Source organism: Chaetodon trifascialis, chromosome 16 (assembly GCF_039877785.1).
Source record: "Chaetodon trifascialis isolate fChaTrf1 chromosome 16, fChaTrf1.hap1, whole genome shotgun sequence".
Classification (NCBI taxonomy): Eukaryota; Metazoa; Chordata; class Actinopteri; order Chaetodontiformes; family Chaetodontidae; genus Chaetodon; species Chaetodon trifascialis.
In genome coordinates this window covers 24,361,059-24,388,976 of record NC_092071.1, presented here as the reverse complement: position 1 = coordinate 24,388,976, position 27,918 = coordinate 24,361,059, and the positions used below count along the sequence as shown (strand labels likewise).

Genomic DNA, 27,918 nt, shown 5'->3' with positions numbered 1-27,918 from the left:
AGGTTTCTGCCTGTTAAAAGGAAGTTTTTCCTCACCGCTGTCGCCAAGTGCTTGCTCATGGGGGAATACAAATAAAACTGAATTTAATTGAATTGAATGTAATCAATTCATTTGCTCTTATTCATTTTCTATTGAGATTATATGAGATTCTTGTCATGTTTTTTATGCATATTTCCTGCTTTCCTAATACGATATGATTGTATGATATTGATTTTAAAACCATTTGAAAAGCCACATTCAGGTCAATTATGTTGAAATCATTCTGCCGTCAGAATAAAACCATTATTGAAAAGTAAACTATATCATCCATATTTTATATCTTTTTTACATTTGTATGCATAAAACTTGGGGGACAGAAGACAGATCGAATGAAGAATGGTCAAAGATCAAAGCAGCAGATGAGAGAGTGAATGGGTCAAGCCCCAAAAATGCTGTACCCTACTTGCCTACTTTCTGCCTGCTAAATGCCCAAATCTGTCAAATCCACATACATAGTTCCTAATGCAGCCTCACTGTTAAATATATTAAGTGTGAAGTCCAATCCAGGAAAACCCTGATGATAACCCCTGAACAATAATGTCATCAGGAGTGGGATTTTCTGAAATGCTATCAAAAATCAGAAAGCTCCTCCCAGAGTAACAGAGTTATACAACTGTTTTTACTGGCTGGGTGGTGTGTGTTCAGGGTGGTATGTGTATGTGATCTTAGCAATAAGTGCCTCTGTAATAAAATAATCTAATTCATGCAAACTTGCTTGCAAAGCATGACGCCTTGGTTCCATTGTGCCATTCATGTGGGAATGTCAGTGATTTTGTAGCTGTTCTCACATTAAGACTTTCAAATCTAATAAATTGTAACACAGTAAGGGTGAGTGACTGAGCTACACTATTTCTTTCCAGAACCTTTGTGTTTTAGCTGGCTGGGCTTCAGATACACAAAGAGAATCCTCCAGCCTGACTGAGCCTTTCTGATGCTATACACAAGACCTGGCTGGTTCCCCTTCTAAATGTTGATCTCTCTGTTGTCCTGCTCCTAGGAGGCATGGTATGAGTTCCGTGTCATGGCCATAATGGATGACATGATCAGCGAACCTAGCAACATAGTAGGAGTGTCCAGCACAGGTGAGCCATTACATCATTTAATGAATCATAATTACACCTGTCACATAAAAGTCCAAATTGCAAATGTCTGAACCCTCTATTGTACAGTGTAGTGTATATGCATGTAAAATGGATCTGAATCTGAGAGAACAAGGGGCAGTTCCTCTTGATACTCACTGCCTTGAACTCAGAGATGATTTTCTTGTAAATGCTGGGATTCAACCCAGCAACCTCTGGCTAGAATCTGCATCTTTAACCTTAGGCAAACTTAACATTTCTGAGCTGAGGAATGGCTATAGATGTATTGCACACACAGCAACTTCAACTTTACATTTTACTCACTCAGCACTATTAAATTTAAGCTCATTTTACATGCACACTCCTTTGTACCATACTGAAGAGTATGACATCATCGTTCTCCTGTCTCCCGCAGATTGCAATGGGCTGCTTCATGCTAACAAAAAGATTCATTAAAGCCAATCTTTTTTTGGTCTCAAAACTGAATGTCTGTTTTGAATTTGAAATTAAACCCCTCAAAATGCTTCCCTGCAGAGGTCACTGAGTACACATCATTTTGCAAGAGCAGCTGTTGGTAGCATTTTTAGGGAAGAGTTGCTCAGGATTCCTCTGATCCCAAAGTACTCTGCTGCCCTCTACAGGTAAAGGTGGAGAGATATGCAATGTGCTGCTCAAAATACTCAAATACTGCTCATTCCTCTGTTCATCTGGTATTTCTTTCTTTCTCTATGTATATTGTCCATCAATATCATACTCAAAATATGTGCATGCACACTGTCCTTCCGAAGATGACAAAGCTGTTGTTTTGCTGACCAGTAGATATTTCAAATATCAATATTGCTTGAGGTACAGTACTTTGCATTTTGCTGTGTCATGCTTCACTGCAGCACATAAACCACTCTAACAAGTTCATAACAAAGGTTGACACATTGTCCTCCCGGTCATCACTGAGCAAATCATTAGCATGTAAGTCTCTGTAACTCCTTTAATAATGGAGGACAGTCTTAAAAATTGGTAGGTCTATAGCAGGAGTCAAAGTAACTGTAGAGTGTATTTTCCAGTTTAGTGCATTGGCAGGGTTTTCATTATCATAATGGTTTTCGTAAAGCACAACTGTGAGAAATGCACCACTACAATGTGGTACAGTGTCGCGCTCTATGGTGTAAGATAGCTGTCAAAAAAACCTGTCCATAATTAAAGTTTCGACACAATTTGTGTCTCATAAAAGTTGTTTTACACAAAATTCTGCTGTCATATTTGTGTGTCTGTGAAATTGGGTTCAGGTTATGATTGTTTTTATATGAGTATGAGTCTAAAAGCTGTGAGTGCAAAGTCTTATGAATACAACTCATTTTTCTATGACTACTAAGTCTTCATTTGAATACAAATTCAAGTTTATGGGTATGACTCAAAAAGTGCTGAAATGACGTCACTGAGGTCACAGTCAAGTCACAGGGGAAAGTAATCTATCTGCAATTCCTCCAACTGTGCATGCGCATGCCCCAGACGCAAACATGCAGGGCAACGCCACGAGCGAGATTGGAGCGGCCTCGAAATTCCCCTAATTTCATGCTGGGGCCCTGGCGGGTCCGTGACCGGTCCCTGCTCTGCAGTAGGCGGGTTCGTGACTGTAATGAGATCCCCCGCGATGACGTCATCGGCGCGGGGCCAACTCGTAACGCCCCTAAGCTCCATTTGCGGAAACTACCTGCACTTGCTCGATCAGTCCACCAGGAGGAGCAGTCATTATTACCGTGTCAGCTTTGCTGAGTCGTTCACTAGATCTGCACATAGCCTCCACTGCTGTAAGAAAAACTGCTTGTCTAGTAGAGCACCCTGTGCAGTTTTTTAAATATAATTATGCTTAATCATCCACATTATTGTAGTGCTCATTCACAAACTTCTTGGATCTGCTCATCTGCCCATCCTGCCTTTTCCTCCACATCTCTCTCCACCTTTGGAGAGGCTCCCAGCGCATCTCCGCGTGCCGAGTGATTTGTGCCCAGAAAATTAATCATGAATAACAGAAGTTGTGCGTCGCGTTTTTCTAGCATTCTGAACTGCTAAACAGTTAAATGTTTAATACTCTGCCTGATTCGCGGAGCCACTTTCAGTTGGTGGGTTTCCTGTTTGTAGCGCATTTTAGATTTGCGGGTCGCTATTTGATGCGGTTACCAGCAATATGCAGAGTCCTGTATGTGTGTGTACTGTATATTACTGGACAGAAATCATTTACAGTGCGCTGAAGAGGGAGGGACGGGAGGATGAAATGCCAATTTCAGCCTGTGATCTGTTAATGTCTGACTGAACAGCCTCATGGAAGTGATATTTTACAGTTCTACATATTTTAATCTAACGAAATTCGTTAAAACAAGTCACTTGGTGCTTTCAAAGTCATGTCATTGAGCTGAAAGGTTCCAGATTTCATTCGCCTTCACAGGCGGCTGCGGAGCGCAGCAGACGGCTCGCACTGCGCACTGCGATGTTCAACATCATAGGCTTAATATACTGTAGTTAATTATCACTGATCTTTTTCATCACTCTGTCTGTGTGACTGTCTGTGTCCTCCTCTCTGTGTCTCTGTCTCTTTTTTCAGACTGTTCACGCAATGAATATAAACAGTAACTATTAAAAAAAAGTTATAGTCGCGGGTAAACATAGTGCTCAGAAGCACACCAAGAATGCATTTTTTACGTCAGGCGTTGTGCACGCGTGTTTGATATTAATATTGTGCCGCTGCACCTCAAATAAATGTTTTTTTGGGAAACGGAAATGTTCAACATGACTTCATCATGTTAGACCAGGCAGACAGGTTCTTACTACAACATCAACTCTCCCTCCGCAGCCAGCGAGCCTCATCCCCCGCACGACACCTACATTCAATCATGAATAATCCTAATGGGCCAATCAGACCAATGAAAAAAAACAATGTTGTGGGGCATAAAGGGCCAATGGGCTGATGTAGATGGGCCAATCTACTTGTTTTTATTGGCCAATCAGTTAACACACACACATGAAAACGGCCAATAAACAGTGAAATCAGTATCATGACTATTTCTCAGATGATGATTTCTGTATCTATCTAATCCGTGGCATGCAATATTTCACCCCGATTTTGGATAAAGTATAAATCCAATTGTTTCATTGTTTCAGCTGTCGTGGCCAAATCTCTTGTTAACTTATTAAGCTCTTCCGCACAGTGTGACATCTATTTTAGAGAGCTGCTCTAAGAGCTGCTCTAATGGCCACTGATAGACAGTCCATCCTATTCTATAAACTGTTGGTGGTTTGTGAACTTCACTGCATTTGTGCATTTGAAGCGATTAACTCCCGGCACATTTCAGAGCTGAGTAAACCTGTAGTTTCACTGACACATCGCGCATCATCACCACGGGCGTCATGATGTTCTCCTGTCTGTCACTCAGGCATGTGTAGTGTCGAGCCGGCCGCGTTATTGGCTGAGTCATTATTTGCATTACAGTGTATCCTTTGTTCTAACTCAATGGATGGTCGCCAGCCAAACAGGCTCCCAGCCCCCACTGTCCCACAGACTCGCTATGGCCAGTAAAATAGGTGGAGGGCTGAGGGGAGCGCGTACCTCCAGTAATTAAAAATCAATTTGTGTCACAGATATTAATATTGTGTCGCTGGCTACTTTATAGACTTCACTAAATGTTTCCATTACACTTAATTACATTTATGGATAAGCCAACTTTCCCACCTTCCTCATGCATCAAAATGTATATTATCTGTCCGACCAGGAAATCTTGCGATCGCAAAAATTAGCGCATATTCAACCAATACTAATATGACTGTCTACTGGCCGCTTCCTGGTCTATTTTTGCCGAGAGCCGCGCGCCTGTTGCGGAAAACATAGGCGAGCCCTGGAATCTCCAGATGACGCGCTCTGCTCCTGCAGCTCTGTCTCTGTTCCAGCGCATGTAAAGTAAAATTAGGTCATCATTTTTGTTGATAATTATCAAAAGCAAACTCTATGTAAACAGATGGAACCTGTTTATTCTTGGAGTCACAGGCTGTTTTGTAAAGCTACATCACTTTTATGACTCAGGAATGATTTTGTAACTTTTTTTTTACGGAATCGAACCCGTAGCCGCTGCAAAAAGCTTCATACATGGGGCGGATGCTCTACCAACTGCACCAAATCTCCACCACATAATTTTGTAATTTTGAGTTGATGTTTCGTATTCTCAACTTAAAACTTGTTTTTTTTTAAGATGGGAACTGAATCTTTTCGACTGTTTCTGTAATGTGAAGTATGGTTATTATCATAAAGGAAGTGATTATATACAACTTTTTTACATGAGTTTGTTTTTTTTGATCGCAACAATCACAAAAACATTCATACAGTATATTGTAAGAGAAAAACTTAGGAATTTTCTGTTTGCAAATCGAAAATATGCATTAAAACAGGCTGATGGAAACACACATTTAAGACTTTTTAAAGACTTTGTGCAGAAATATTTTTCTAAGTTGATCTAAATAATCAACGTAAAATAGTTGAGTAACTGTGACTGCCTAACTACAAATAAGCCTACTAAAGCAGATGAATGTAGTGGAGTAAAAATCTTTGCCCTTGAGATGTGTTCCTGTGAGGGCCATCTCCTGGTGACACCCTGCAATTGAATGAAGAGGCGTGTTTATAGTGGATTCTGGGCACACCCCCAAGAGGAGGGGGGGACTGGTAGCTGGCTGGCAGCTGGCTGGCAGCCAGCTGGGAGCCAGCTGGGAGCTGGATGACCTCTGGCCTGGAGGGAAATTTCGAGGCTGCTGCATCTGTATGTGTGTGTGTGTGTGTGTGTGTGTGTGTGTGTGTGTGTGTGTGTGTGTGTGTGTGTGTGTGTGTGTGCGTGTGCACTGTGTCTGTAACTCCCGCCCTTCCCCATCCTGCTCAGTGCGTAAAAAAAAAACAAAGCGACTCCCACTCCGGCTCCCAGGCAGGAGACTGCTCCGATTGTTCACTTCAAAGAGTGGCTCTACGAGCCGTTTAGTTCGTGAATGACACATCACCAATTCCTCTACCTATTCCACTGTTTTAAAAAATAGTGGCGCAACTTGGTGGGCGTTATCCTGGTAATTTCTCTGTGTGAGAAATACAAGATATGGCGTGTGAGCATGTGAATGGGTTGAAGTGCGTGTGTCTCACGCCCAATGGGTGAGACTTGAGAGCTTTGCGAGTGAAGTCTCTCCAGGGCTGGCGGTGTTGCCCTGCATGTTTGCGTCTGGGGCATGCGCATGTGCAGTTGGAGGATTGATTACTTTCCCCTGCGACTTGACTGTGACCTCAGTGACATCTTTTCAGCACTTTTAGACTCGTACCCATAAACTTGAATTTGTATTCACAGTGAGACTTCGTAGTCATCGAAAAATGAGTTGTAGTCTCAAGACTTTGCACTCACAGCTTTTAGACTCATACTCATATAAAAACAATCATAACCCAAACCCAATTTCACAGACTCGCGTATATGACAGCAGAATTTTGTGTAAAACAACTTTTATGAGACACAAATTGTTAACTTGACAAATATGAAACTTTAATTATGGACACGTCTTTTTGACAGCTATCTTACACCATAGCGCTCCATACAGTGATCGTTTATGTCATGAATGTTCAAGAAGATAAGTAAGGACTCTACTGTCACTCTAAGTTTGAATCCTAATTGAAAGTCAAGGCCAGGTTGTCCAAGACCAGTGTGAGAGACTACTGTATTTACAAATCCAAACCTTGTCATGTATAGTATGTCATCCTTGGACAGGTCATCTTTGAAATAACATTTCATTGATTTAACGTTTCCCTCCTGTTTGCCTACAGTCAAAGCTGGCAATACTAAAAGAAGCTGATAACAAATCCATGATTCTAATTAGTAATAAATAAGGCTTGTTTTCATGTCTGTTTTTCATGTACGACTGACCACATCATCTCAAATACTGTATGCCTGATAGAAGTGAACATTTAGGGTTTTGTTTTTCCTGTCTGAAGTACTCAACGCTCCAGATTGATCATTAACATGTCATGCCTGTCACACTGTAAAAGATTTTGCAGTTCCGATGGGACAAGCATTTTATCTGCTGCTGTCCTAAGTAATGTCTAAATAGAGGATCTTTATAAGTAGTTATAAAAGCACTGCGTTATGGCTTGGGTGGTGATTCATGTTTAATTTCAGTAGGCTACATCGTTGCTGCCACCTAGAGGCATACATACAGAAACACTTGCGTACAGTTGTGGTCAAAAGTTTACATACACTTGTAAAGAACATAATGTCATGGCTCTCTTGAGTTTCCAGTTATTTCTACAACTATGATTTTTCTCTGATAGAGTGATTGGAACAGATACTTCTTTTTCACAAAAAACATTCATGAAGTTTGGTTCTTTTATGACTTTATTATGGGTTAACAGAAAAAGTGACCAAATCTGCTGGGTCAAAAATATACATACAGCAATGATAATATTTGGTTACATGTCCCTTGGCCATTTTCACTTCAATTAGACGCTTTTGGTAGCCATCCACAAGCTTCTGGCAAGCTTCTGGTTAAATCTTTGACCACTCCTCTTGACAGAATTGGTGCAGTTCAGTTAAATTTGTTGGCTTTCTGACATGGACTTGTTTCTTCAGCATTGTCCACATGTTCTCAATGGGGTTTAAGTCAGGACTTTGGTAAGGCCATTCTAAAACCTTAATTCTAGCCTGATTTAGCCATTCCATTACCACTTTTGATGTGTGTTTGGGGTCACTGTCCTGTTGGAAAACCCAATTGCGCCCAAGACCCAACCTTCGGGCTGATGATTTTAGGTTATCTTGAAGAATTTTGAAGGTAATCCTCCTTCTTCATTATCCCATTTACTCTCTGTAAAGCACCAGTTCCATTGGCAGCAAAACAGCCCCACAGCATAATACTACCACCACCGTGCTTGACGGTAGGCATGGTGTTCTTGGGGTTAAAGGCCTCACCTTTTCTCCTCCAAACATATTGCTGGGCATTGTGGCCAAACAGCTCGATTTTTGTTTCGTCTGACCACAGAACTTTCCTGCAGAAGGTCTGACCTTTGTCCATGTGATCAGCAGCAAACTTCAGTCGAGCCTTAAGGTGCCGCTTTTGGAGCAAGGGCTTCCTTCTTGCACGGCAGCCTCTCAGTCCATGGCGATGCAAAACACGCTTGACTGTGGACACTGACACCTGTGTTCCAGCAGCTTCTAATTCTTGGCAGATCTGCTTTTTGGTGGTTCTCGGTTGACTCTTCACCCTCCTGACCAATTTTCTCTCAGCAGCAGGTGATAGCTTGCATTTTCTTCCTGATCGTGGCAGTGACAAAACAATGCCATGCACTTTAAACTTACAAATAACTGTTTTCACTGTTGCTCTTGGGACCTGCGGCTGCTTTGAAACGGCTCCAAGCGACTTTCCTGACTTGTTCAAGTCAATGATTCACTTTTTCAGATCCGTGCTGAGCTCCTTTGACTTTCCCATTGTAGCGTTTGTGGATGGCCTCAGAGAAGTCACCAGCTGTAGTCACTCATAATCACTCACAAGAAGTTAAGAGGCCATGCTATGAAGCTCATTTCATTGACACAACTTTCTAAGTCACCAAAATTGCTAATTCATGTTGCTGTATGTATATTTTTGACCCAGCAGATTTGGTCACTTTTTCTGTTAACCCATATAAAGTCATAAAAGAACCAAACTTCATGATTGTTTTTGTGACAAAGAAGTATCTGTTCCAATCACTCTATCAGAGAAAAATCAGAGTTGCAGAAATAACTGGAAACTCAAGAGAGCCTTGACATTATGTTCTTTACAAGTATATGTAAACTTTTGACCACAACTGTATGTTGGGCCCAAGGCAGGAGGCATGGTTTGGGGTTACAGTTCATATTCTACTGTTCCTTTAAAGTCCACTTCCACTCAAAATTGGTTATAGTTACTTCACTGTGATGTTTGACCTTCACTGTGCACATTGATGACACTAGAAGACTGTTTTCACATTCACTGCCCCATCTTTGAAAAAATGACAAAAAAGTGCCCTCCTTGATGCCACCGTTGTAGATAAAACTTGATAAGGTGGCTTCTATAATGGCCCAGTGTGCATGAAAATATAATGAAGTGCCCTCTAGACTGCGATTTCAGTGGAGAAAATGTGATGCAGTGCCATGTAAGCTGACCTCCATTCTAGAAAATGAATTGACCTTTACAAAACGTCCCTCTAAATGTTTAAATAGTTAATAGTTCTCTGTTTTAGTTAGTAACACGCTGTGGTAGGACATGAAAGTGTGCAGATGGAGAGGGAGAGAAAGACAGAGGAGCTTGGTGTATCTTTGGAGGTCCCCCGACAGTCTAATCCTATAGCAGCATAACTAGGGGCTGGTCCAGGACAAGCCTGAGCCAGCCCTAACTATAAGCTTTATCAAAAAGGAAAGTTTTAAGCCTACTCTTAAATGTAGAGACAGTGTCTGCCTCCCGGACAAAGACTGGAAGATGGTCCCACAGGAGAGGAGCTTGATAGCTAAATGACTCCTGTTCTGCTTTTTGAGACTTTAGGAACCATAAGTAGACCTGCATTCTGGGAGCGCAGTGTTCGAGTGGGGTAATAAGGTACTATGAGCTCTTTAAGATAAGAAGGTGCCTGGCCATTTATGGCTTTGTAAGGAGGAGAATTTTAAATTCTATTCTAAACTTTACAGGGAGCCAGTGCACAGTGACGAGTATTGGAGAAATATGATCTCTCTTCCTGTTTTTTGTCAGAACACGTGCTGCAGCGTTCTGGAACAACTGGAGAATATTCAGCAACGAATTTGGGCAGCCTGATAATAAGGAATTGCAATAATCCAGCCTGGAAGTTACGAATGCATGGACTAGTTTTTCTGCATGATTTTGAGACAAAATATGCCTGATTTTTGTGATATTACGTCGGTGAAAAAAAGCAGTCCTTGAAATTTGTTTTACATGGGAGTGAAAGGACATGTCCTGGTCAAAGATAACTCCCAGATTCTTTACAGTGGTGCTGGAGGCCAGCGCAATGCCATCCATAACTGCTATGTCATCAGAAAGTGACTTTCTGAGATGTTTAGGGCCTACTACTATAACTTCAGTTTTGTCTGAGTTTAGCATCAGAAAATTGCAGGTCATCCAGGTCTTTATGTCATGAAGACATGCTTGTACTCTAGTTAACTGACTGGTTTCTTCTGGCTTCACTAATAAATATAGCTGGGTATCATCTGCATAGCAATGAAAATTTATTGAGTGCTTCCTGATAATCTTACCTAAAGGAAGCATATATAAGGTGAATAGAATTGGTCCAAGCACAGAACCCTGCAGAACTCCATAGCTGACTTTAGCGAGCACAGAAGAGTCGTCATTAACGCGTACAAACTGAGAGCAATCTGACAAGAAGGATTTAAACCAGCTTAGTGCAGTTCCATTAATGCCAATGAAGTGTTCCAGTCTCTGCAATAGGATGCCATGGTCAATGGTGTCAAATGCAGCACTAAGATCCAATAAGACTAGTACAGAGACAAATCCTTTATCAGATGCAATTAGAAGGTCATTTGTAACTTTAACCAGTGCTGTCTGTGCTATGATGTACTCTAAATCCTGACTGGAAATCCTCAAATAAACTATTATTGTTTAGAAAGTCACACAGCTGATTGGCAACCGCTTTCTCAAGAGTTTTTGAGAGAAAGGGAAGGTTGGATATCGGTCTATAGTTGGCTAAAACCCTTGGATCGGTTTTATCACAGATACTTTAATGGACTTCGGTACGTAGCCTGTTGATAAAGACAGATTTATCATGTCTAATACTGAAGAGTCAATTAAAGGTAATACTTCTTTAAATATCTTAGTCGGGATGGGATCTAAAATACAGGTTGATGATTTTGATGATGAAATTATTGAATTGGTTGGTGGTTGGTGAAGGTCGACAGGAGTAAAACAGTCTAAAACTGCGAAAGGCTGAGTAACAGTTTCTACGGTTTCTGTATGTGAAGACAAAACAGTACCTGTTGACGGCAGGAGCCGATGAATTCTGTCTCTAATAGAATTTTTATCATTACAGAAGCTCATGAAGTCATTGCTGTTCAGAGCTAAAGGAATACGTGGTTCAACAGAATTATGGCTCTTTGTCAGCCTGGCTACAGTGCCGAAGAGAAACCTGGGATTGTTCTTATTTTCCTCCATTAGTGCAGAGTAATAGGCTGCCCTGGCACTGCGGAGGGCTTTCCTGTATATTTTAAGACTGTCTTGCCAGGTGAACCGAAATTCTTCCAAACTGGTAGAACGCCATTTCCTTTCTATTTTCCGTGAAGTTTGCTTTAATTTGCGGGTTTGAGGAGTATACCATGGAGCTAACCTCCTCTGTTTAATTTTCTTCTTTTTTAGGGGAGCAACAGAGTCAAGTGTCATACGCAATGAACCTGTAGCACGATCAATCAGGTAGTCAATCTGGGAGGGACTAACGTTAGCATATTGTTGTATTGAGACATAGCATTGAATTAAATACTGATGGGATCATATCCTTAAATTTAGCTACAGCACTATCAGACAGGAGTCTGGTATAAAGATTTTTGCCTACTGGCTGGTCTGGTAATATGAATTCAGAAGTTATTAAATGATGGTCCGATAAAAGAGGATTCTGTGAGGAGACTATTAAGTCTTCGATTTCAATGCCATATGTCAGAACAAGGTCGAGGGTGTGGTTAAAACAGTGAGTCGGTTCATGTACATTCTGATGGAAGCCAACTGAGTCTAATACTGAGATAAACGCAGTGCTAAGGCTGTCATTGTCAACGTCGACATGAACATTAAAGTCACTTACTTTATCTGCTTTAAGGACTAAACCTGATAGAAACACTGAGAACTCAGTTATAAATTCGGAGTAAGGACCAGGAGAGCGGTATACTATAACAAATAAAACTGGCTGCACTGTTTTCCATTTTTCATGAGAAAGAGTGAGAACAAGGTTTTCAAATGAGTTATAGTCGAGTTTAGGTTTAGGGTTGATTAAAAGGACTGACTCAAAAATGACTGCAACTCCACCTCCTCTGCCGCTGCCTCGAGGAATGTGAGTATTAATATGGCTCGGAGGAGTAGCTTCATTTAGGCTCACATACTCTTCAGGACACAGCCAGGTTTCAGTCAGACAAAATAAATCAATATTATGGTCTGATATTAACTCATTTACTAAAACAGCTTTAGAGGACAGAGATCTGATGTTAAGGAGTCAACATTCAATTCTCCTATTTTGTTGTACTATTGCAGTGTTTTGTTTTGTTTTTATTAGATTTTTATGTTTAACTCCTCTTCTCTGTACTTTTGGTTTACTTAGTTATGTGGTCGGGGGGCAGACACAGTGTCTATGGAGTGTTGGGTGGGTAACTGCTCTAATGGAGGTGCAGAGAAGCGTGTAGGACTGCAGCTCTGCCTCCTGGTCTCAACTCTGAGTTGTCAGGGGTTAGGTTCATAAATAAAATCGGTCAGATTTCTAGAGATGAGAGCTGCTCCCTCCAAAGTGGGATGGATGCCGTCTCTCCTAAGGTCTTCAGGTCTTCCCCAGAAACTCTGCCAATTGTCAATGAAGCCAACATCGTTTGCTGGACACCATCTCGACAGCCAGCAATTGAATGATGACGTGTGGCTAAACATGTCATCACTGGTCAGATTTGGCAGGGGTCCAGAGAAAACTACAGAGTGCGACATCGTTGACATGATGTATTAAATTTTTCGATCATATTGATGCAATAGTGTGTTCATCACTTTAATGTTCAGCTGGTAAAGGTGGTGTAATTTTAGTTTTAATCTATAATAATTTGTCATAATTTACTTGTTGATTATATTTTCTATTATTAATCTGAATCTGAAAAGTAACTACTGACTCAAGTTATCAAATAAAAGTAGTGTGTAAAAAGTACATGTTTGCCTCTGAGATGTAGTGGAGCTGAAGTATAAAGCAACATGAAATGGAAATAGTAAAGTACAATTAAAAGTAAAGTGCAAGTGCCTCATAATTACTTAAGTACACTATACTTTAATAAATAGACTGAGTTACTTTTCATGGCTGCTGAGAATTGACTTTTTAGTGAAGTAGAGACATCTTGTGTTCATCGATTCTGGATTTTTCAAGGAGGAGATGTAATTTTTTATTTTTAACTTTATATCAGACACAAATTGTTTTCCCAAGCGAGTATTATCTTAGAACCAGTCAACAATAACGTCATTGTTAATAAAGCAAAAATAATGGCCATCAAGCAATACTGTGCACATGTAGCTTCATCATTTCAGCAGGGTTTGTGCTATGACTAAAACCTCATTTGCCTCTGAAGTTTTGTACACTGTCAAAAGCATTTACATTAAGCTAAGTCATCATGCCTATTTTGAAGAAACATGCAGTCATAAAGGGTCAGCTTTGACATATTTAAGTCTCATTGGTTATGGCAAGGATTTTCCTTTCATAGACCCTTTTAAAGCTCCTCTGTAGGAACCTAAAAAAAATACTGGATGAGGCTTCCCTTTGTTATTAGGGAGCATGGCGATTAGCATAATGGAAATGAGGGAATGGCAAAGGGTTTTATATCCATACCTTGCAAAATTAAAACATCAGAAAATCCTGATTGCCTTTCTGATATTGTTAAATAGCTGCCAAGTCAAGGCGCAGTGTGTTCTTGTAGGATACAGTGTGCTCTTTTTCAAATCTGTGTGGTGATCTCACAGTAAATATCACCCACTGTTTTACAACCAGAAAATGAATGTTGACATGAGCATTAATTTTGTGGAGTGCTGTACAAGTCTAGTGAGCATAGTGAAATTTTACATTGTTGTATTAACCAAATGTTCCTCCATTAATCTGTCATTTTGTCCACCTCTGGATGGGCCAACATATCTCCACCTGCAAACTGTCATGTCCCTCTTTTTTACCACTTGAGCATTTTGCTGTTGAACTAAGACTGAACTGCTTTTACGTTCCTGACTCTTCCCCCCTCGTCTCACAGACTTCTTCCCTCCCCCAGAGATGGTGGAGGAACGTGGACTAGCAAGACCTGTGGTGGCTGGTATTGTGGCCACCATCTGTTTCCTGGCTGCAGCTGTCCTGTTCAGTACAATGGCTGCCTGCTTTGTCAACAAGCAGCGCCGGCGGAAGCTTAAGAGGAAAAGAGGTGAGGGGAAAGTCCTGGTCATTAATAGCTATCTCCACATTTACCAAGGCAATTTTTAGGGAACTTTTAAAACACTGCAAAAAAATAAGTTGAGAAGGTTTCCTCATGATGTACGATAGTATATGGCACCTCATGCATTGCATGATGTTTTAACATTAGCTGGCTGTTTTCATCACTGTATTGGCTTTGAATACATTTATGAAAAACTCAAGTATGACACATTTACCACACATTTTATATAACTTGCACTTCTGATTCATTCAATTGATCTGCAGTCTCATGCTTCTTTATCTAACTTATGTCCTCTCTGCTGTACTGCATGTTCAAAGAAAAAGCAGCCGTGGCTATAGTCAGTCTTTATGTTTTCCGGTTTTTGTCAAAGTAAGTGGTAAATGGACTGTATTTATGTAACGCTTTTCTAGTCAGACAAAGTCAGAGAGCTTTTTACAACATAAGCCTGCATTCACCCATTCACCCTGAGGCTCATTACGAGCATTAACACACTGACACACCGATGCACAGGATCCCAATTGGGAGCAATCTGGGGTTCAGTACCTAGCCGGATACTTCAACATGCAGGCTTCTGAGGCCAGGAATCAAACCACTAACCTTCTGGTCACTCTATCTTCTGAGCCACAGCTGCCCCACAAAGAGTCTTTTGCATTTGTTATCCTGTTACTCTGGGCTCCGCAACAGCACCACTAATGTTGTCTTTGGAGAATCAAGTTTTTATAAACCTTTCATGTAATTCTCTTGAATCAGTGTTGTTAATCATGAATACCAAAAAGACATTTTCACCATTGTAAATATGAGGTGCACTAACTAAGAGGCCTGCTTGGAAGTGAAATTCACAGCTGATTTTTAGAACAATTCATTCACATCCTTCTCTAAACCTTACCTGTATTTACACATCTCTAGGGTTTGCCCTCTGCCCGAATGCCAGAAACGAAGATCTAGCAGCCAGTGTATTTTGTGCTCATCTGTAACTCCTTTCTTTTAATAATTCTGAAATGAGAGACAGACAACTCTACAGTAATTATAATACAAACATAAAATGTAGACATAGACATATATACTTCAAACTGATCTTAAATGGCAGTAATTGTCTTTTCTGTATTTCCCCCTTCTTTCAGACCCCCCGCTTTCCATAACCCACTGCAGAAAAAGCATGGAAACTCCGTGAGTAACTACATGATGCACAACACTGTCTCACTGCTACACCAAAGTATATTACATAGGCACAATAGTCAGTGTAGCATGGCCATGTCTATGAAGGACATTTACATACAGCAGCAACAGACACACATACAAACGCAGCATGCGGCAGAGAGGGCTTTCCTGTAACAATGAAACCCCTGCACTTGTGTTGCATTATGAATTATGGAGATAATGTTCGGTCTAGCTATGTGAGACAACAGAAAAGCTACATAAAAAAACAGTCTGCCACATCCAACCATACAACTATATTTATTTAACTTGAAATGAGGCTTAATGTTCACACAGTTTCTCTTAATCGTCCTTCAATATTAAATACTTTAACATTGCTTCAGTGTGTGGGTCTACAATAGATGCTACTAGCCACATTAACTGTGGAATGTGCTAATGCCAAACTCAACAAGTTAACCAGCAAAATAAACTGTAAAGCAACATAAAAATGGCAAAATTTACAGGTTCAAAGTTTGAAGTCAGTATCAATCCATCCTTGAGCTTCAGTTTTGAAAAGAAGCCTGCTTTGACCAGTTCCAAATTAAATGACTAGTGCACACACAATATTATATTTGTTACCGTAAGAGTTTTCCAGTTGTTGTGGGTACATTTTCATGAAGTTAATCCACTGGGTCTTCACTTCCTTGGATGGTGGGAGAAGATGAAGATGTTTGTGTTGCTTCTTTCAGCCAGCGACAGAGAAATTGAAGTGCATTGGTCTTAATGTTACCTTTTACATTTTTGTGTTACCAGAATCAGCGTTATAGCGAGGAAAATAATAGCTGCTGGATGTAACTCCAGTTCTATGAGTACGTACGTAGCCCTCTACCTGCATGTTATTGCAGCCACAGTTAAGTACATTATTTTTATAATGTTAAAACTTTTATCACAGTTATGACAGTTTTGCAAAAGCCAAAATCAGTATACCACTAATGCCTAATATACACACAGTATACAGCTGTATGAAAAGAAATGGCAAATGTTTCAGAGACCCAGCAAAGATCAACTTATGTTGTTGATGCAAAAATGACAACTTCACTTAAGAACTTTTCGGCACAATGTCAGTCCTGAATGTTTCTTGTGATTGTGAATGCAAAAATGTCAAGAAGAGAAATGTTTGTTTGTTTGTTTTTCAATTCAATTCAATTTCAATTCAATTCAATTCAATTCAATTTTATTTGTATAGCGCCAAATCACAACAGAAGTTGTCTCAGGACACTTTCCATATAGAGCTGGTACAGACCAAGCTCTTTTATCTACAAAGAAACCAACAATTCCCCCATGAGCAAGCACTTGGCGACAGTGGCGAGGAAAAACTTCCTTTTAACAGGCAGAAACCTCGAGCAGAACCAGACTCTGGGTGGGCGGCCATCTGCCTCGACCGGTTGGGTGAGAGAGGAAGAGCAAGAGAGAGAGAGTGAGACAGACAGACAGACAGACAGACAGACAGACAGACAGACAGACAGACAGACAGACAGACAGACAGACAGACAGAAAGAAAAGCAGTCAGAGAGTGGGAGAGAGAGAGAGAGAGACAGAGACAGAGAGACAGACATGCAGTCACAGTAACAGTGACAGTGGATGTAATAACAGCAGTAGCAGTTGCAGTGGATGTCAGGCAGGGCCAAGGCAGGAGACGCAGCTGAAATCCACAATCCAGATTCAGCCACTGTCCATGGGAACCTGCAAGACGACAAAGCACAGAGACTCCGGGGAAGGAGCTAAGTTAGTAACACGCCGTGGTAGGACATGAGAGCGTGCAGATAGAGAGGGACAGAAGGACGGAGGAGCTCGGTGTATCTTTGGATGTCCCCCGACAGTCTAATCCTATAGCAGCATAACTAGGGGCTGGTCCAGGACAAGCCTGAGCCAGCCCTAACTATAAGCTTTATCAAAAAGGAAAGTTTTAAGCCTACTCTTAAATGTAGAGACAGTGTCTGCCTCCCGGACAAAGACTGGAAGATGGTTCCACAGGAGAGGAGCTTGATAGCTAAATGCTCTGACTCCTGTTCTGCTTTTTGAGACTTTAGGAACCATAAGTAGACCTGCATTCTGGGAACGCAGTGTTCGAGTAGGGCAATAAGGTACTATGAGCTCTTTAAGATAAGAAGGTGCCTGGCCACTTATGGCTTTGTAAGTAAGGAGGAGAATTTTAAACTCTATTCTAAACTTTACAGGGAGCCAGTGCAAAGTGGCGAGTATTGGAGAAATATGATCTCGCTTCCTGGTTTTTGTCAGAACACGTGCTGCAGCGTTCTGGAGCAACTGGAGAATATTCAGCAGCGAATATTTTTCAGTTTCTTACTTGCACCAAACCAAATATCAGCAGGCTAGTTTGCTTGCTAGAGTTGCAAGGGTGCCTGTTTGTGACATAACAAATGTACAAATACAACGTCGCATGCAATACACAACAGCAGTTGTTTATTGTGCCTGAAGGGGATGGTTGATGTATTGAAATGTAATTGCTGGTTACATTTGCTAATTACAGAAAAGTGCATTTTAAGACTAGTTTTTGATTGTTTGTGAAGAAAAATTGTAGAACAATGAAGCAAAAATGTCTAATCTAAATGGACCTATTGACTAGCAGTCACAGGGTGTTTCTTGTATGGATTTCATAATAAGAACATAATGCACATTTTGTAGTGGCTTTCTGTCTTATAGTAGCTCACTTAGTAACTCAAGACAAAGCACATAGAGTTGTCCCATGTTTGTGCTGAGATAGACAACTGTATTTTGCTGCTTTCGAGACAACAAGACATTTAACAACTCCCGTTGAAAAAAAAATGGACAATGCAACTGAAGCTATGTTGCTGCTACATTGAAGTTGCATGCAACATATTATTGGAAAGCTAAGATTCTTGTGATTTGACTGATTCAAACTGCTTCAAGATACAATCACAAAAGCAGGTACAATCAACGGCAACAAAAAACAAACAAATAATTACAAAATTGAGGCAACTCACCTATGGAGTCTCATTTCCACTGATAGCCCTCCAGTCCATTTACACATGTATCTTGTTATTTTGGCAAAAGTCCAGACGATTCAATCCTGTTAAATATTGACTCCAAAATAATATAAATATACTCTGAAAGCTGCTTTATCATTTCAGATTATCCAGTAGTTGTACTAATTTTCCACATTTTCCCCGTTATAACTCCAGCAAGTATGTATGTGTAGGTTGGTATCAAAATGCCACTGTACTCTGACATTTCTATTTACACTTCACGTGACCAGTTAGGATCTTCCATGTCCACAGCCTACAATAGCCAGTGAAAGTCCACATTGAAAGTAGTGCCTTCCCATGTTCAAGCCAGTTGCAACCCATTGTGTGTGAGGATGTGCTGCTCAATGGGTAATTTAAAGGTTAAATCACGAAATGGTAAGAGGTTTCCTAATAATTGGACTAAAAACACAAGAAGAAATCACTAAGGTGTAAATATATGCAAAGAAATGCACATGTTGCCTCAAAATATTTATCTCAGAACATACATAAGGTGACACATAAGGAGGTCACAGCAAATTGACAACATCGACAAAATATCCAAATAATCTCAGTGTTCTGCGCATTCTGAAAGCTTTACAATGGATTTCCAATAATCACAGTCATTGCTGGGCTTGCACTTATGACGTAGAAAACATTTGACATGCTTTTATACAAGTGAGGTGATTAATGACAGTTAATGAAGTGAGATGGGCTGAATCCAATGGTACAATATATATTATATGTGTCAAATCTTACGAGAAAATGCTGTAAGTTTAATAACAGCACAACTGCAGATCTGTTTTATGTTCATGTATTTTCATTCCTGTGTGTGTGACCCCAAAATCAAACTAATCCACCATTACGAAGGTCATCTCAGGTTCCTTCATAGATTTTTTTCACAGCAGACATTTTGACATGTCATGGCAAGAAAACACAGGTGAAACCAATAATAATGGTTTCTTTAGTAAGCCGTAGAAAGTATCCATCATGATGGTACACTTGTATTAGACTTGTCAAAATGCCACAAGAGAGGTCTGTTCTGCTTGGAGAAGCAAAGTCTAAATAAGAAAATATATGACCAACCTAGGTGGAAGTCTTTATAGAATGATACACTTCTCCACAGGTTGTCTTTTAATTACTGCAAAATGGATGCTGTCTTGAAATGTAATTATCACCAAAAGGACAGTTTTATAAACATCTGATGTGGACAAAACTATGAATTCCTATCATTTGCTGTGTTTTTTTTTTTCTGATTCATGAAGTAGTTAAAATTATTGGGTATGGGTCAGAAATAAGTCTGGAGCCATCCTTTATTTTCTTGTTGTCACCAAATCTTGTGGAACTAACTAGCAATGAATGTGTCCTACTAACAAGTATTGTTCACCTATCTAAAGCCTGCTATGTCTTATTCTTCTGTGCCATAAAGCTCAATTTTTGTACAAAGCTATGAAAAACACATTAATGAGCCAATTTATTGCAGTACACTGTAGTGCTGCCCCACATACTCTCTAGCACATTCTTGGTTTTGGTATTTTCATACTATTTATGGACAGTTTGAAAATATGGAGTATTACCAACCCTTAAATGTATGTTTAAATGACAGCGATACCCTACAAAAACAAAACATTTTTCCATAAATTGAAGCGCCCATGTTTAAAATCTGACTTCAGTGACTCCCAGTGGTAGTGTTAAAAAAAAGAACAACTGTCTACAAAGACAGCAATTACTGCTGCTGACTCCCAGTGGATCTGACAGTGAGTAATGGGCTGAAAGAAATGTGAACAACACCAACTTTTATCTGGATTGTCAAACTTTCTAAACACATAAAACAATCAAATTTCAACACAGAAACAATCAAATTTCAACACAGAAGGGCTTTAACTAAACTTTAAAAAAGACTTGCTTACTTGATTAACTGACTTGAACAGTTCAAATACAGATTTGCTGTGCATGTGTGGAAACTTGCCAAAGTGTATGACAGCATGCTTAGACTAATACTTCACAACTCTGTGGCAACAAGATGTCATAGAGCAGTGCCACAACTGTAGGCTTGTCATCAGGAAGTGATGTTGGCTCAGACGTCATGAGTGGGAAAGACTTGTCATTTCACAAAATATACATTCCCTTGATTTCTCCTTCCTTGACCCTCTTCTACCTTCATGTGTCTTAGGTGGGAGGAAATAAGATGTGAGGGGAAAAAACAAGACCAATGGAATGCACAAAGAGGAATTTGAGTTGCGTGAGCTGACTAGTGCTCTGGGTCTGAGAATGTGGGATTTTGGCCATATACTGTAACTGTCTCAAAGGCAGTAGTCACATCTTTATTCATATTTCTTTCCTCTTTCTTGCCTTTATCTCCCTCTTGTTGCTCCATGACACCCTTTCTTGTCTTCAAACTTTTTCTCTGACATTTCTTTCTCTCAGATTTTCTCTGTGACTTAAAAATTTCCAAATCTGTCTTTTCTAATCCATTTAATAATAATAACAAGCTGTTTTCTCCCATTTTCTGTTGTTTTTTCAAAATACCTCACACTGACAGGCTTCTCTTAACCCCCATATTCTTCCGTCTTCTTATTGTCTGATCTCCCCACTTCTACAGGAGTCCACTTAGCCTCATTCCCAGTGTTGAGCCCTACTGGGAGGGGCTGGATGCAAGCAGGTACAGGCCCCAACCTTCCAGTCCTCAATGAGTTTCCCAAACATTGTCCCCCTGTTCTTGCACACTGAATACACCCCTTTGCACTTTGGTTCAACCCCAGCTCCTCAGAATCCTGACCTATGTGCATGCTACTGGTCAAATGTCCCCACAAGGCAACAACAAAACTGGTCGTGGTCTTCCATTGATGAATGATGAAGAGGTTTCATCGTAAGAAGATGCTGAAAATCCAATCAAGTTCCACCATTATTAGGTTTTTTTTTTTTTTTTAAATCATTAATCCATATTGCCATGTGGGTGACAACTCAAATACACAGGGAAGGATTGCTAACTAACTGTTTTCCCCTGCTTCTATTCCCAATGCTTAGCTAAGCAAAGTGTCCCCTGGCTCTGACTATAACGCTGTTAGCCTCTGAGATCCTGTTACTCAACTCAATATAGTATAATGACCATTCACTGTATGTTAATGGTGATTGATTAATTAAAACATCAGGTCCAAGGCAGATGTTGAAATGAAAGCAAAGATTCAAGTTTTGTTGTGGTAAATTGCACCATACACTGCATTAAAAACATTCTTGCCATTTTAAGTGAAAGTCCAAACTGTACAGTATACGTCTGATTTTGATGAAATGTATATCTTAAACTTGAGGGACTTATTTCCAGAGCAATGAAATCTTAAGGTGTGTGTTCAGTCACAGTACTCCATAGCATTTGTCAAAGGAACAGTTTGACATTTTGGGAAATGCACTTTTTCGCTTTCTAGTAGACAGCATGTAGCAAAGTCAGCCGACTAGCAATCCTAAAATGTTGAACTGTTGTTATTACACTTCAGTTTTTGTATAGCTTAAACCAACGAGACATAATTTGTTCATTCAGAAAGTTTGGTGGTGCTGGTAGGCTGATTCTGTCACCATTAGACAGAGCTAGGCCAGCTGTTATGCTCCGTTTCCAGTCTATATGCTAAGGATGCTTGCTGCAGGCTTATGTTTACCAAATATGATAGTGGTATCAAACTTCTCATTGAACTCTCTCAATAAAGCAAATGTATTTCTCAAAACACTGAATTATTCCTTTAACATAATCCACACACAGCATAGCACTCTACTCAGGCATTGTGAGGATGTCTGTGATTTGAGCTATTTGTGACTGTCCTTGCTCATCCTTTAAATCACTGTTTCACCTCAAAGTGATATGAAATTTTCTTTTTGACACTTCTGCTTTGAAAGACTTCACAGCTATTCCTTTCTTCTCCCAGAAGAGGTCAGAGTCACATCTTTTCTTCACTCTACATGTCAATCTACCTTGTTAAATGGAAGTCAAGTGTTTTAACTGTCAATCTGCACTTTTAACTCATAAAGATTACAACATCAGTGCCAACCGATGGTTATGACAGCATGCTTAAGCTTATGAAATCGTACTCAATATTTTATCTAATTGTTTCATGATCTAGGAATACATTTGAAAGACCAATATATTCACAGCACCGGTAGTGATCACTGAATTTTCATGCAGGGCCCCTTTAATGAGGCAGTATTTGCTGTGTTGCCTAAATGTTCTTCTTGCCTTGATACAGCCAGTTTGAAGAGCATTGGCAGTATTTCTTACTTTAATGTGTACTAAACACATGACGGGAGAATTCTGATTTTCTAGAACCTGCATTTGATCATTTGATCATCACCATAGGAGACAACGTATAAGCACATTTTGCATGGTTTTATTAAAAAAAATAACTAGCGAAGCTTTTAAACAAGCCTAGTTTACCCTGCCTAACCTAATTCAATAAGCTGATGATCAAAATATGATTATAACCTAATAGAATAATGGTCAAATCTACAAAAATACTTAAAATTAATGATTAAATCAATTGATGATCGTTACATTGCATGAGCAGTCTTCTATGTGGACACAGAAAAGGCAGCACATTATGTTTCAAGACAAGTGTAGTCATTGTGATGTATGTGCTTCTGTTATATAGCATGTATATTGTCAATAAATCAGATGTGATTTTTCATAAAAACCATCTGAGATGGGATTGCACCCCAGAAATAAACCTGGAATATGATATGTAATACTGTTTTTCATTGGCAGTCGCCTTATAAACACTCGAGTATACTCTACTAATATTTCTAGCATGGCAGTTATGAGCACAAGCCTTTGTTGTTCCACTGAGGATTGGCTATATGTTTCATTTTTCCAGTAAATAAAGTAATTGTGGCTTCAAACCAAATCATGGTTTTCCTTTCCTCCTTCCTGTAAGAACACATTTTATAGTCAATAACAATAAATAACAGTAAACAATAAATATCTTGCTAAAGGGGAACATATTTCATATATCATTTCATATATCATACATTTTAGTGTTTTGGGTACTTTGGTCATCTTCTCACATACAACTGATATACATATGTGTCTCTGCCTGAACTTCTCGATCCCAGAATTCTCAACCCCAAAGCTGGTTACAGAAAAAGACAGTGTCCCCTGTGCAGCCGTCTTGACTAGCTTGTGATTAGACTGACCTTTGACCTGGTTTTGACAGATTTCGGCAGTCTGTATCGCTCCAAGCTATGATTGACGACTATTCTCATTTGTCTGTACGTGTCTTGGATCAAAGCCTGTCCTTCCTCACCTGTCAGTTACCTCTGTCTGAATTGTCAGAGTGTCACACTGCTTTTGATGACAACTATCTCAACTCTATTGCTACAGAGTTGCTCAAATCTAGTGCAAAGGCCAGCTCTTTTCTCTTTTTTACCATTGTCATAGGTGTTTACCTTTTAGGCCTGAAGTGTTCTAGGACAGGGGTTCCCAAACTTTTCCATGCCATGGCCCCCCAAGCAGTATTAGCTTCTGGCCAGGGACCCCCTTTACAAACCCACCAACAATGCTACAAAATATGTAAAGAAACATCAACTTTTAGAATGATTTTCTTACTTTTATTCACTATTCATTAATCATTACATTTGTTTAGCATAAGAATATTGTTAACTAACATGTTTTGCTTTTTAACTTTTTTTTCTTAACTTCCCTCCAATTTTCTGAGGCCCCCCCAGCGCCCCCTGGCAGCCCCCACTTTGAAAACCACTGTTCTAGGAAGCTGGTTCTTCCAAGCTTGACTCCCAAATTTACATCGTTTAACAATTCATTTTAAACACATCCTAACCATTGCAACATATTCACAGCAAAGTAATGCACATGGCATTAAAAGAGGCTTTTTCCCCATGTAACTAGCTCTGAGTGTAACTTTTCTTACTCAGTAAGGGTTACATATTTTTAGATATCTACTGAAATGTGTGTGCCACACACAGAAACACATGTCTATTTTTATGTGACGTTGAAAGAAAAACACAGTGTTGCTCACTTTCAACTTGATGGTATTTGTATCCATATGTACCCCTGTCATTGTGTTAAGGGAACTATATATTAAAGGGCTGCAAGTCCTACACTGTTCAATCAATATAAACCTGTGAAACCTGTAAAGGCCACAAAAGCCTATTTTCTCCCATGTGAACACAATATTTTCTGTTAAGTTTTTTGATGATATATTTGTGAGAATATCATATCGTATTTCTTTTTTCTCACTGCTTTGAAAAAGTTGGGGATCACTTGGGGCTCACTGATGTCACTTGTTTTTAGCAACTTTTGAACCAGAATGTGATGACAGTTTGTGTGTTGATTGTTCAGTCTCAGTCAGTCTAATCAAACCACACCACACCACTCCCACACAGTCCTGATGAAGCAGTTTTTGAGTGTTAAACTCTCAATAAATAATACCCAATTTTCTTTTTGACATTAATGTTATAAGAGAAAGTTTTCCATCACTTTCAGTTCTTGTTATTGTAGTTATTTAGTTTTAAATCAAAGGTGCTGGAGTACAGAGCCAGAACAGTTGAGAAATTGAAAATGTATTACTGTCCAAATACTTAACACCTCAGATAGCAAGGGTGAAAGGCCATGTGTGGGTTACCACACACCAGTTTCTTGTTGTCAGTTGTCCTCACTTCTTTGTATCGGAATTGTGCATGGAATTGATATAGTCTATGTTAGAGACACACGCTGGTCTATTTAGTGTGCGATATCCCCTCCTTATGTGCACCTTTACAAAAGCACACTTGTCTTGTGTCATCAGACCTCTGCGTCTACACTCCCCTACCCTCACTTTTTTCAAGTGAAGTATATGTTGGCGGCATAACAGTGAGGCATGAATCCATATGATGTGTCCTTTTCCCATGCTTAGTTTTCCCAGAAATATGCAATAGACCGCTAGATTAAAGGAAAAGATAATGCAGTAGCAAATACACATATGCTTTTGTTCATAAACGACTCATGATCAAACAGGTGTTTTGAAATAGAAGTCATTATCCTGTAAATGGAGTATAGTTGTCATTGACATGATTTTTTACAGCTGTCCTTTTATTACTTACCTCCTTGTGTGAGGTTTTTTGTCATGTTTGTTTTATTGTAGCTGGATTTGTCTTCAGCAGCATCAGCTGACTACCGTATTTTTAATGTATTTTCAAATATTAAATATTATTTATTCTTTTCTGTAGGTCATCTTCAGGAAAGGTGAGTCCAGAGAGCATTCGTTCAAAGGCATCTCCATCAGAATCATCAGAAGATAGTCATGACCAGCGTGGGAAGAAACCACCCCCAAGTCCAGGGAAGAAGGAGGAATTGTCTTTATATATGAAGACCAAAAGAGCAATAACAAGCAAGAAGTACAGCATCTCCAAGCATGAAGCTGAAGCAACGACACCCATTGAACTCATCAGCCGAGGCCCAGATGGACGCTTTGTCATAGATCCTACTGATGCAGAAATGTCTATTAAGCCCCGGCGAATTGAGGGCTTCCCCTTTGTGGAAGAATCAGACCTCTATCCTGAATTCCGGCAATCAGATGAAGAGAATGATGATCCCAGGCCTCTGCCACCAGTTATGGCCCCCCTTCGGCCTCACCAGATTTCCCCCATCTCCAGTCAGGAATCCTACCTGCAACCCCCAGCCTACAGTCCTCGTTTCCAGCGACCATTTGAAGGTATGACCATCATGGAGAGCAGTCGGCTCCAGGCCACAGGGCAAATCCGAGGCTCTCTCCATCACAGAGCGTTTTATGGCTATCTAGGCCCTCCTGGGGATCATGATCCCCCACCTCCTTTCTACATGCCTGATACCAGCCCACTCAGCTCTGTCATGTCCTCCCCTCCATACCTTGCTGAAGGTCCTTTTGGTCACCACATGATTCCTGAAGAAATGGGGGAGGGTGATTTCCCACAATATGCTGTCTCTGGTTTCCCACTTCCTCTGACACTCACCTCTTCCTCTCGGTCACCGGAGATTTGGCAGGGACTGGATTTCACCTTTGCAAGTCTGGAGGGGCCCCAATTCATTTTTCCACCACATCACCCTTTGCATCTCCGCCATGACTCCCCCTATCCTCCTCCACCTCATGTTCTTCCCCTGAGTGCTTTCCAGCCCTCCTCCCTTCCAATGCCCACTTACCCAGCTGTCTTGCCACTGGAAGCCCCAAAGAGCCACTCAAGCAAGTCTCCTAGCAAGACCAAGCCTCATGGCTCCCCAGCCAAGCATTTACCTATGCAAGAGGCACATTTAGGGCAGCTAAGACACACAAGCCACGGTATGGGTGTGCCGGTTTTGCCTTTCACTGATCCAATGGCCCATATTGTCCCCAGCACATTCAGTAGCCTGGACACACGATGGTTTGAAACCACCCCTCGTTTCAGCCCCAGACAGGCTCGCAGGATGGATTCTGGCAGGCATCAGGTGGTTCTCCAGCCCTCTCGACTCTCACCACTCACGCAAAGCCCCCTTAGTTCTCATGACGGCTCCCCAGAGATTGTAGTACGTCCCCGGCCACGTCCCAGCATTACCCAACCCCCCATACCCCCAGAGATGTCTGAGATTACCCTCCTCCCTCCTTCCACAGCCAGCTTCTCAAGGAGATCTTCCCCTTCCTCCTCACCTGCCCAAGGCCCGGGTAGCAGGAGAGCAAGTCCCAGCTACCGTTCCCACATGGCCTTCGCAACCTCTGCAACCAGCTACCCAGCTTCCCACTCCCCATCACCCCCCATGGAAAGCAGCAACATATTTGGGCAGATACCATCTCAGAGGAGGACTGAGGAGGAGATCCTTCCATCTGAGCCCTCTCCACCCCAGTTGTCAGCTTCAGGGTAGGTGCATTAGGCATGCAGAGAGGGATACCATTAAAGTCATCTGCCACAACCCATAACGCTTTAATGTGTGAAGTTGCTCTGACATTTTGGTTACTTAAGTGCTGTCAATATCCATCAGTTTTTAAAATCATCTCTGTGGCAAATTAGTTTTATAGTATAGTTTATGCTTTTTTTCAACCGTTAACACTCCTATGTGAAAAATAATAATGAAAACTGTATGGTTGATGAGCTCATTGATGAGAAGTTTTGAGTTTAGTCAGTTTGGTCAATGCTGCTTTTCATGTCAGGCATCAAGTTAGAGGTATCATTAAATCTGTGAAGTATTGTTCCAAAAGTTATCACCTTGATGAATATATTTCATTTTCCAGTGAAAAAAAAAAAAAAAGATAAATTGTGAGACAGATCATTTATTAAATTGACAAGAAAATGCATTTGCTTCACAGATTACATTTCAGGCCTTTTGGGGCTACAGTCCATTCAGATGAAAGATACTATTGCCAGTGCACCGTGTAAATAGTTTGGCACAAGCCCCTAAAAGCCTGGGAAATTGTTGACATCACTACAGGATCCCTGTTTTTCCATCTGTATCATGCGTTACCCTGCTTTCAC

The 27,918-nt window shown here is 40.5% G+C and overlaps 1 protein-coding gene across 5 annotated transcripts in view; it reads left to right on the top strand.

The window, feature by feature from the left end:
- Positions 1-27,918, top strand: part of LOC139344880 (protein turtle homolog B-like) — a 173,766-nt gene that overhangs the window by 135,134 nt on the left and 10,714 nt on the right. For 4 of the 5 annotated variants that reach the window (XR_011603183.1, XR_011603182.1, XM_070983303.1 and 1 more), the window contains exons 15-18: positions 1,037-1,121; positions 14,114-14,278; positions 15,412-15,457; positions 25,669-27,306. Coding sequence is in view for 3 of the 5 variants with exons in the window: in XM_070983303.1 (XP_070839404.1) it covers positions 1,037-1,121; positions 14,114-14,278; positions 15,412-15,457; positions 25,669-27,306 (1,934 nt within the window). In the remaining 2 variants the exon portion in view is untranslated. The remainder of the gene's footprint in view (positions 1-1,036; positions 1,122-14,113; positions 14,279-15,411; positions 15,458-25,668; positions 27,307-27,918) is intronic. The other variant, XM_070983304.1, reaches the window with a different exon arrangement.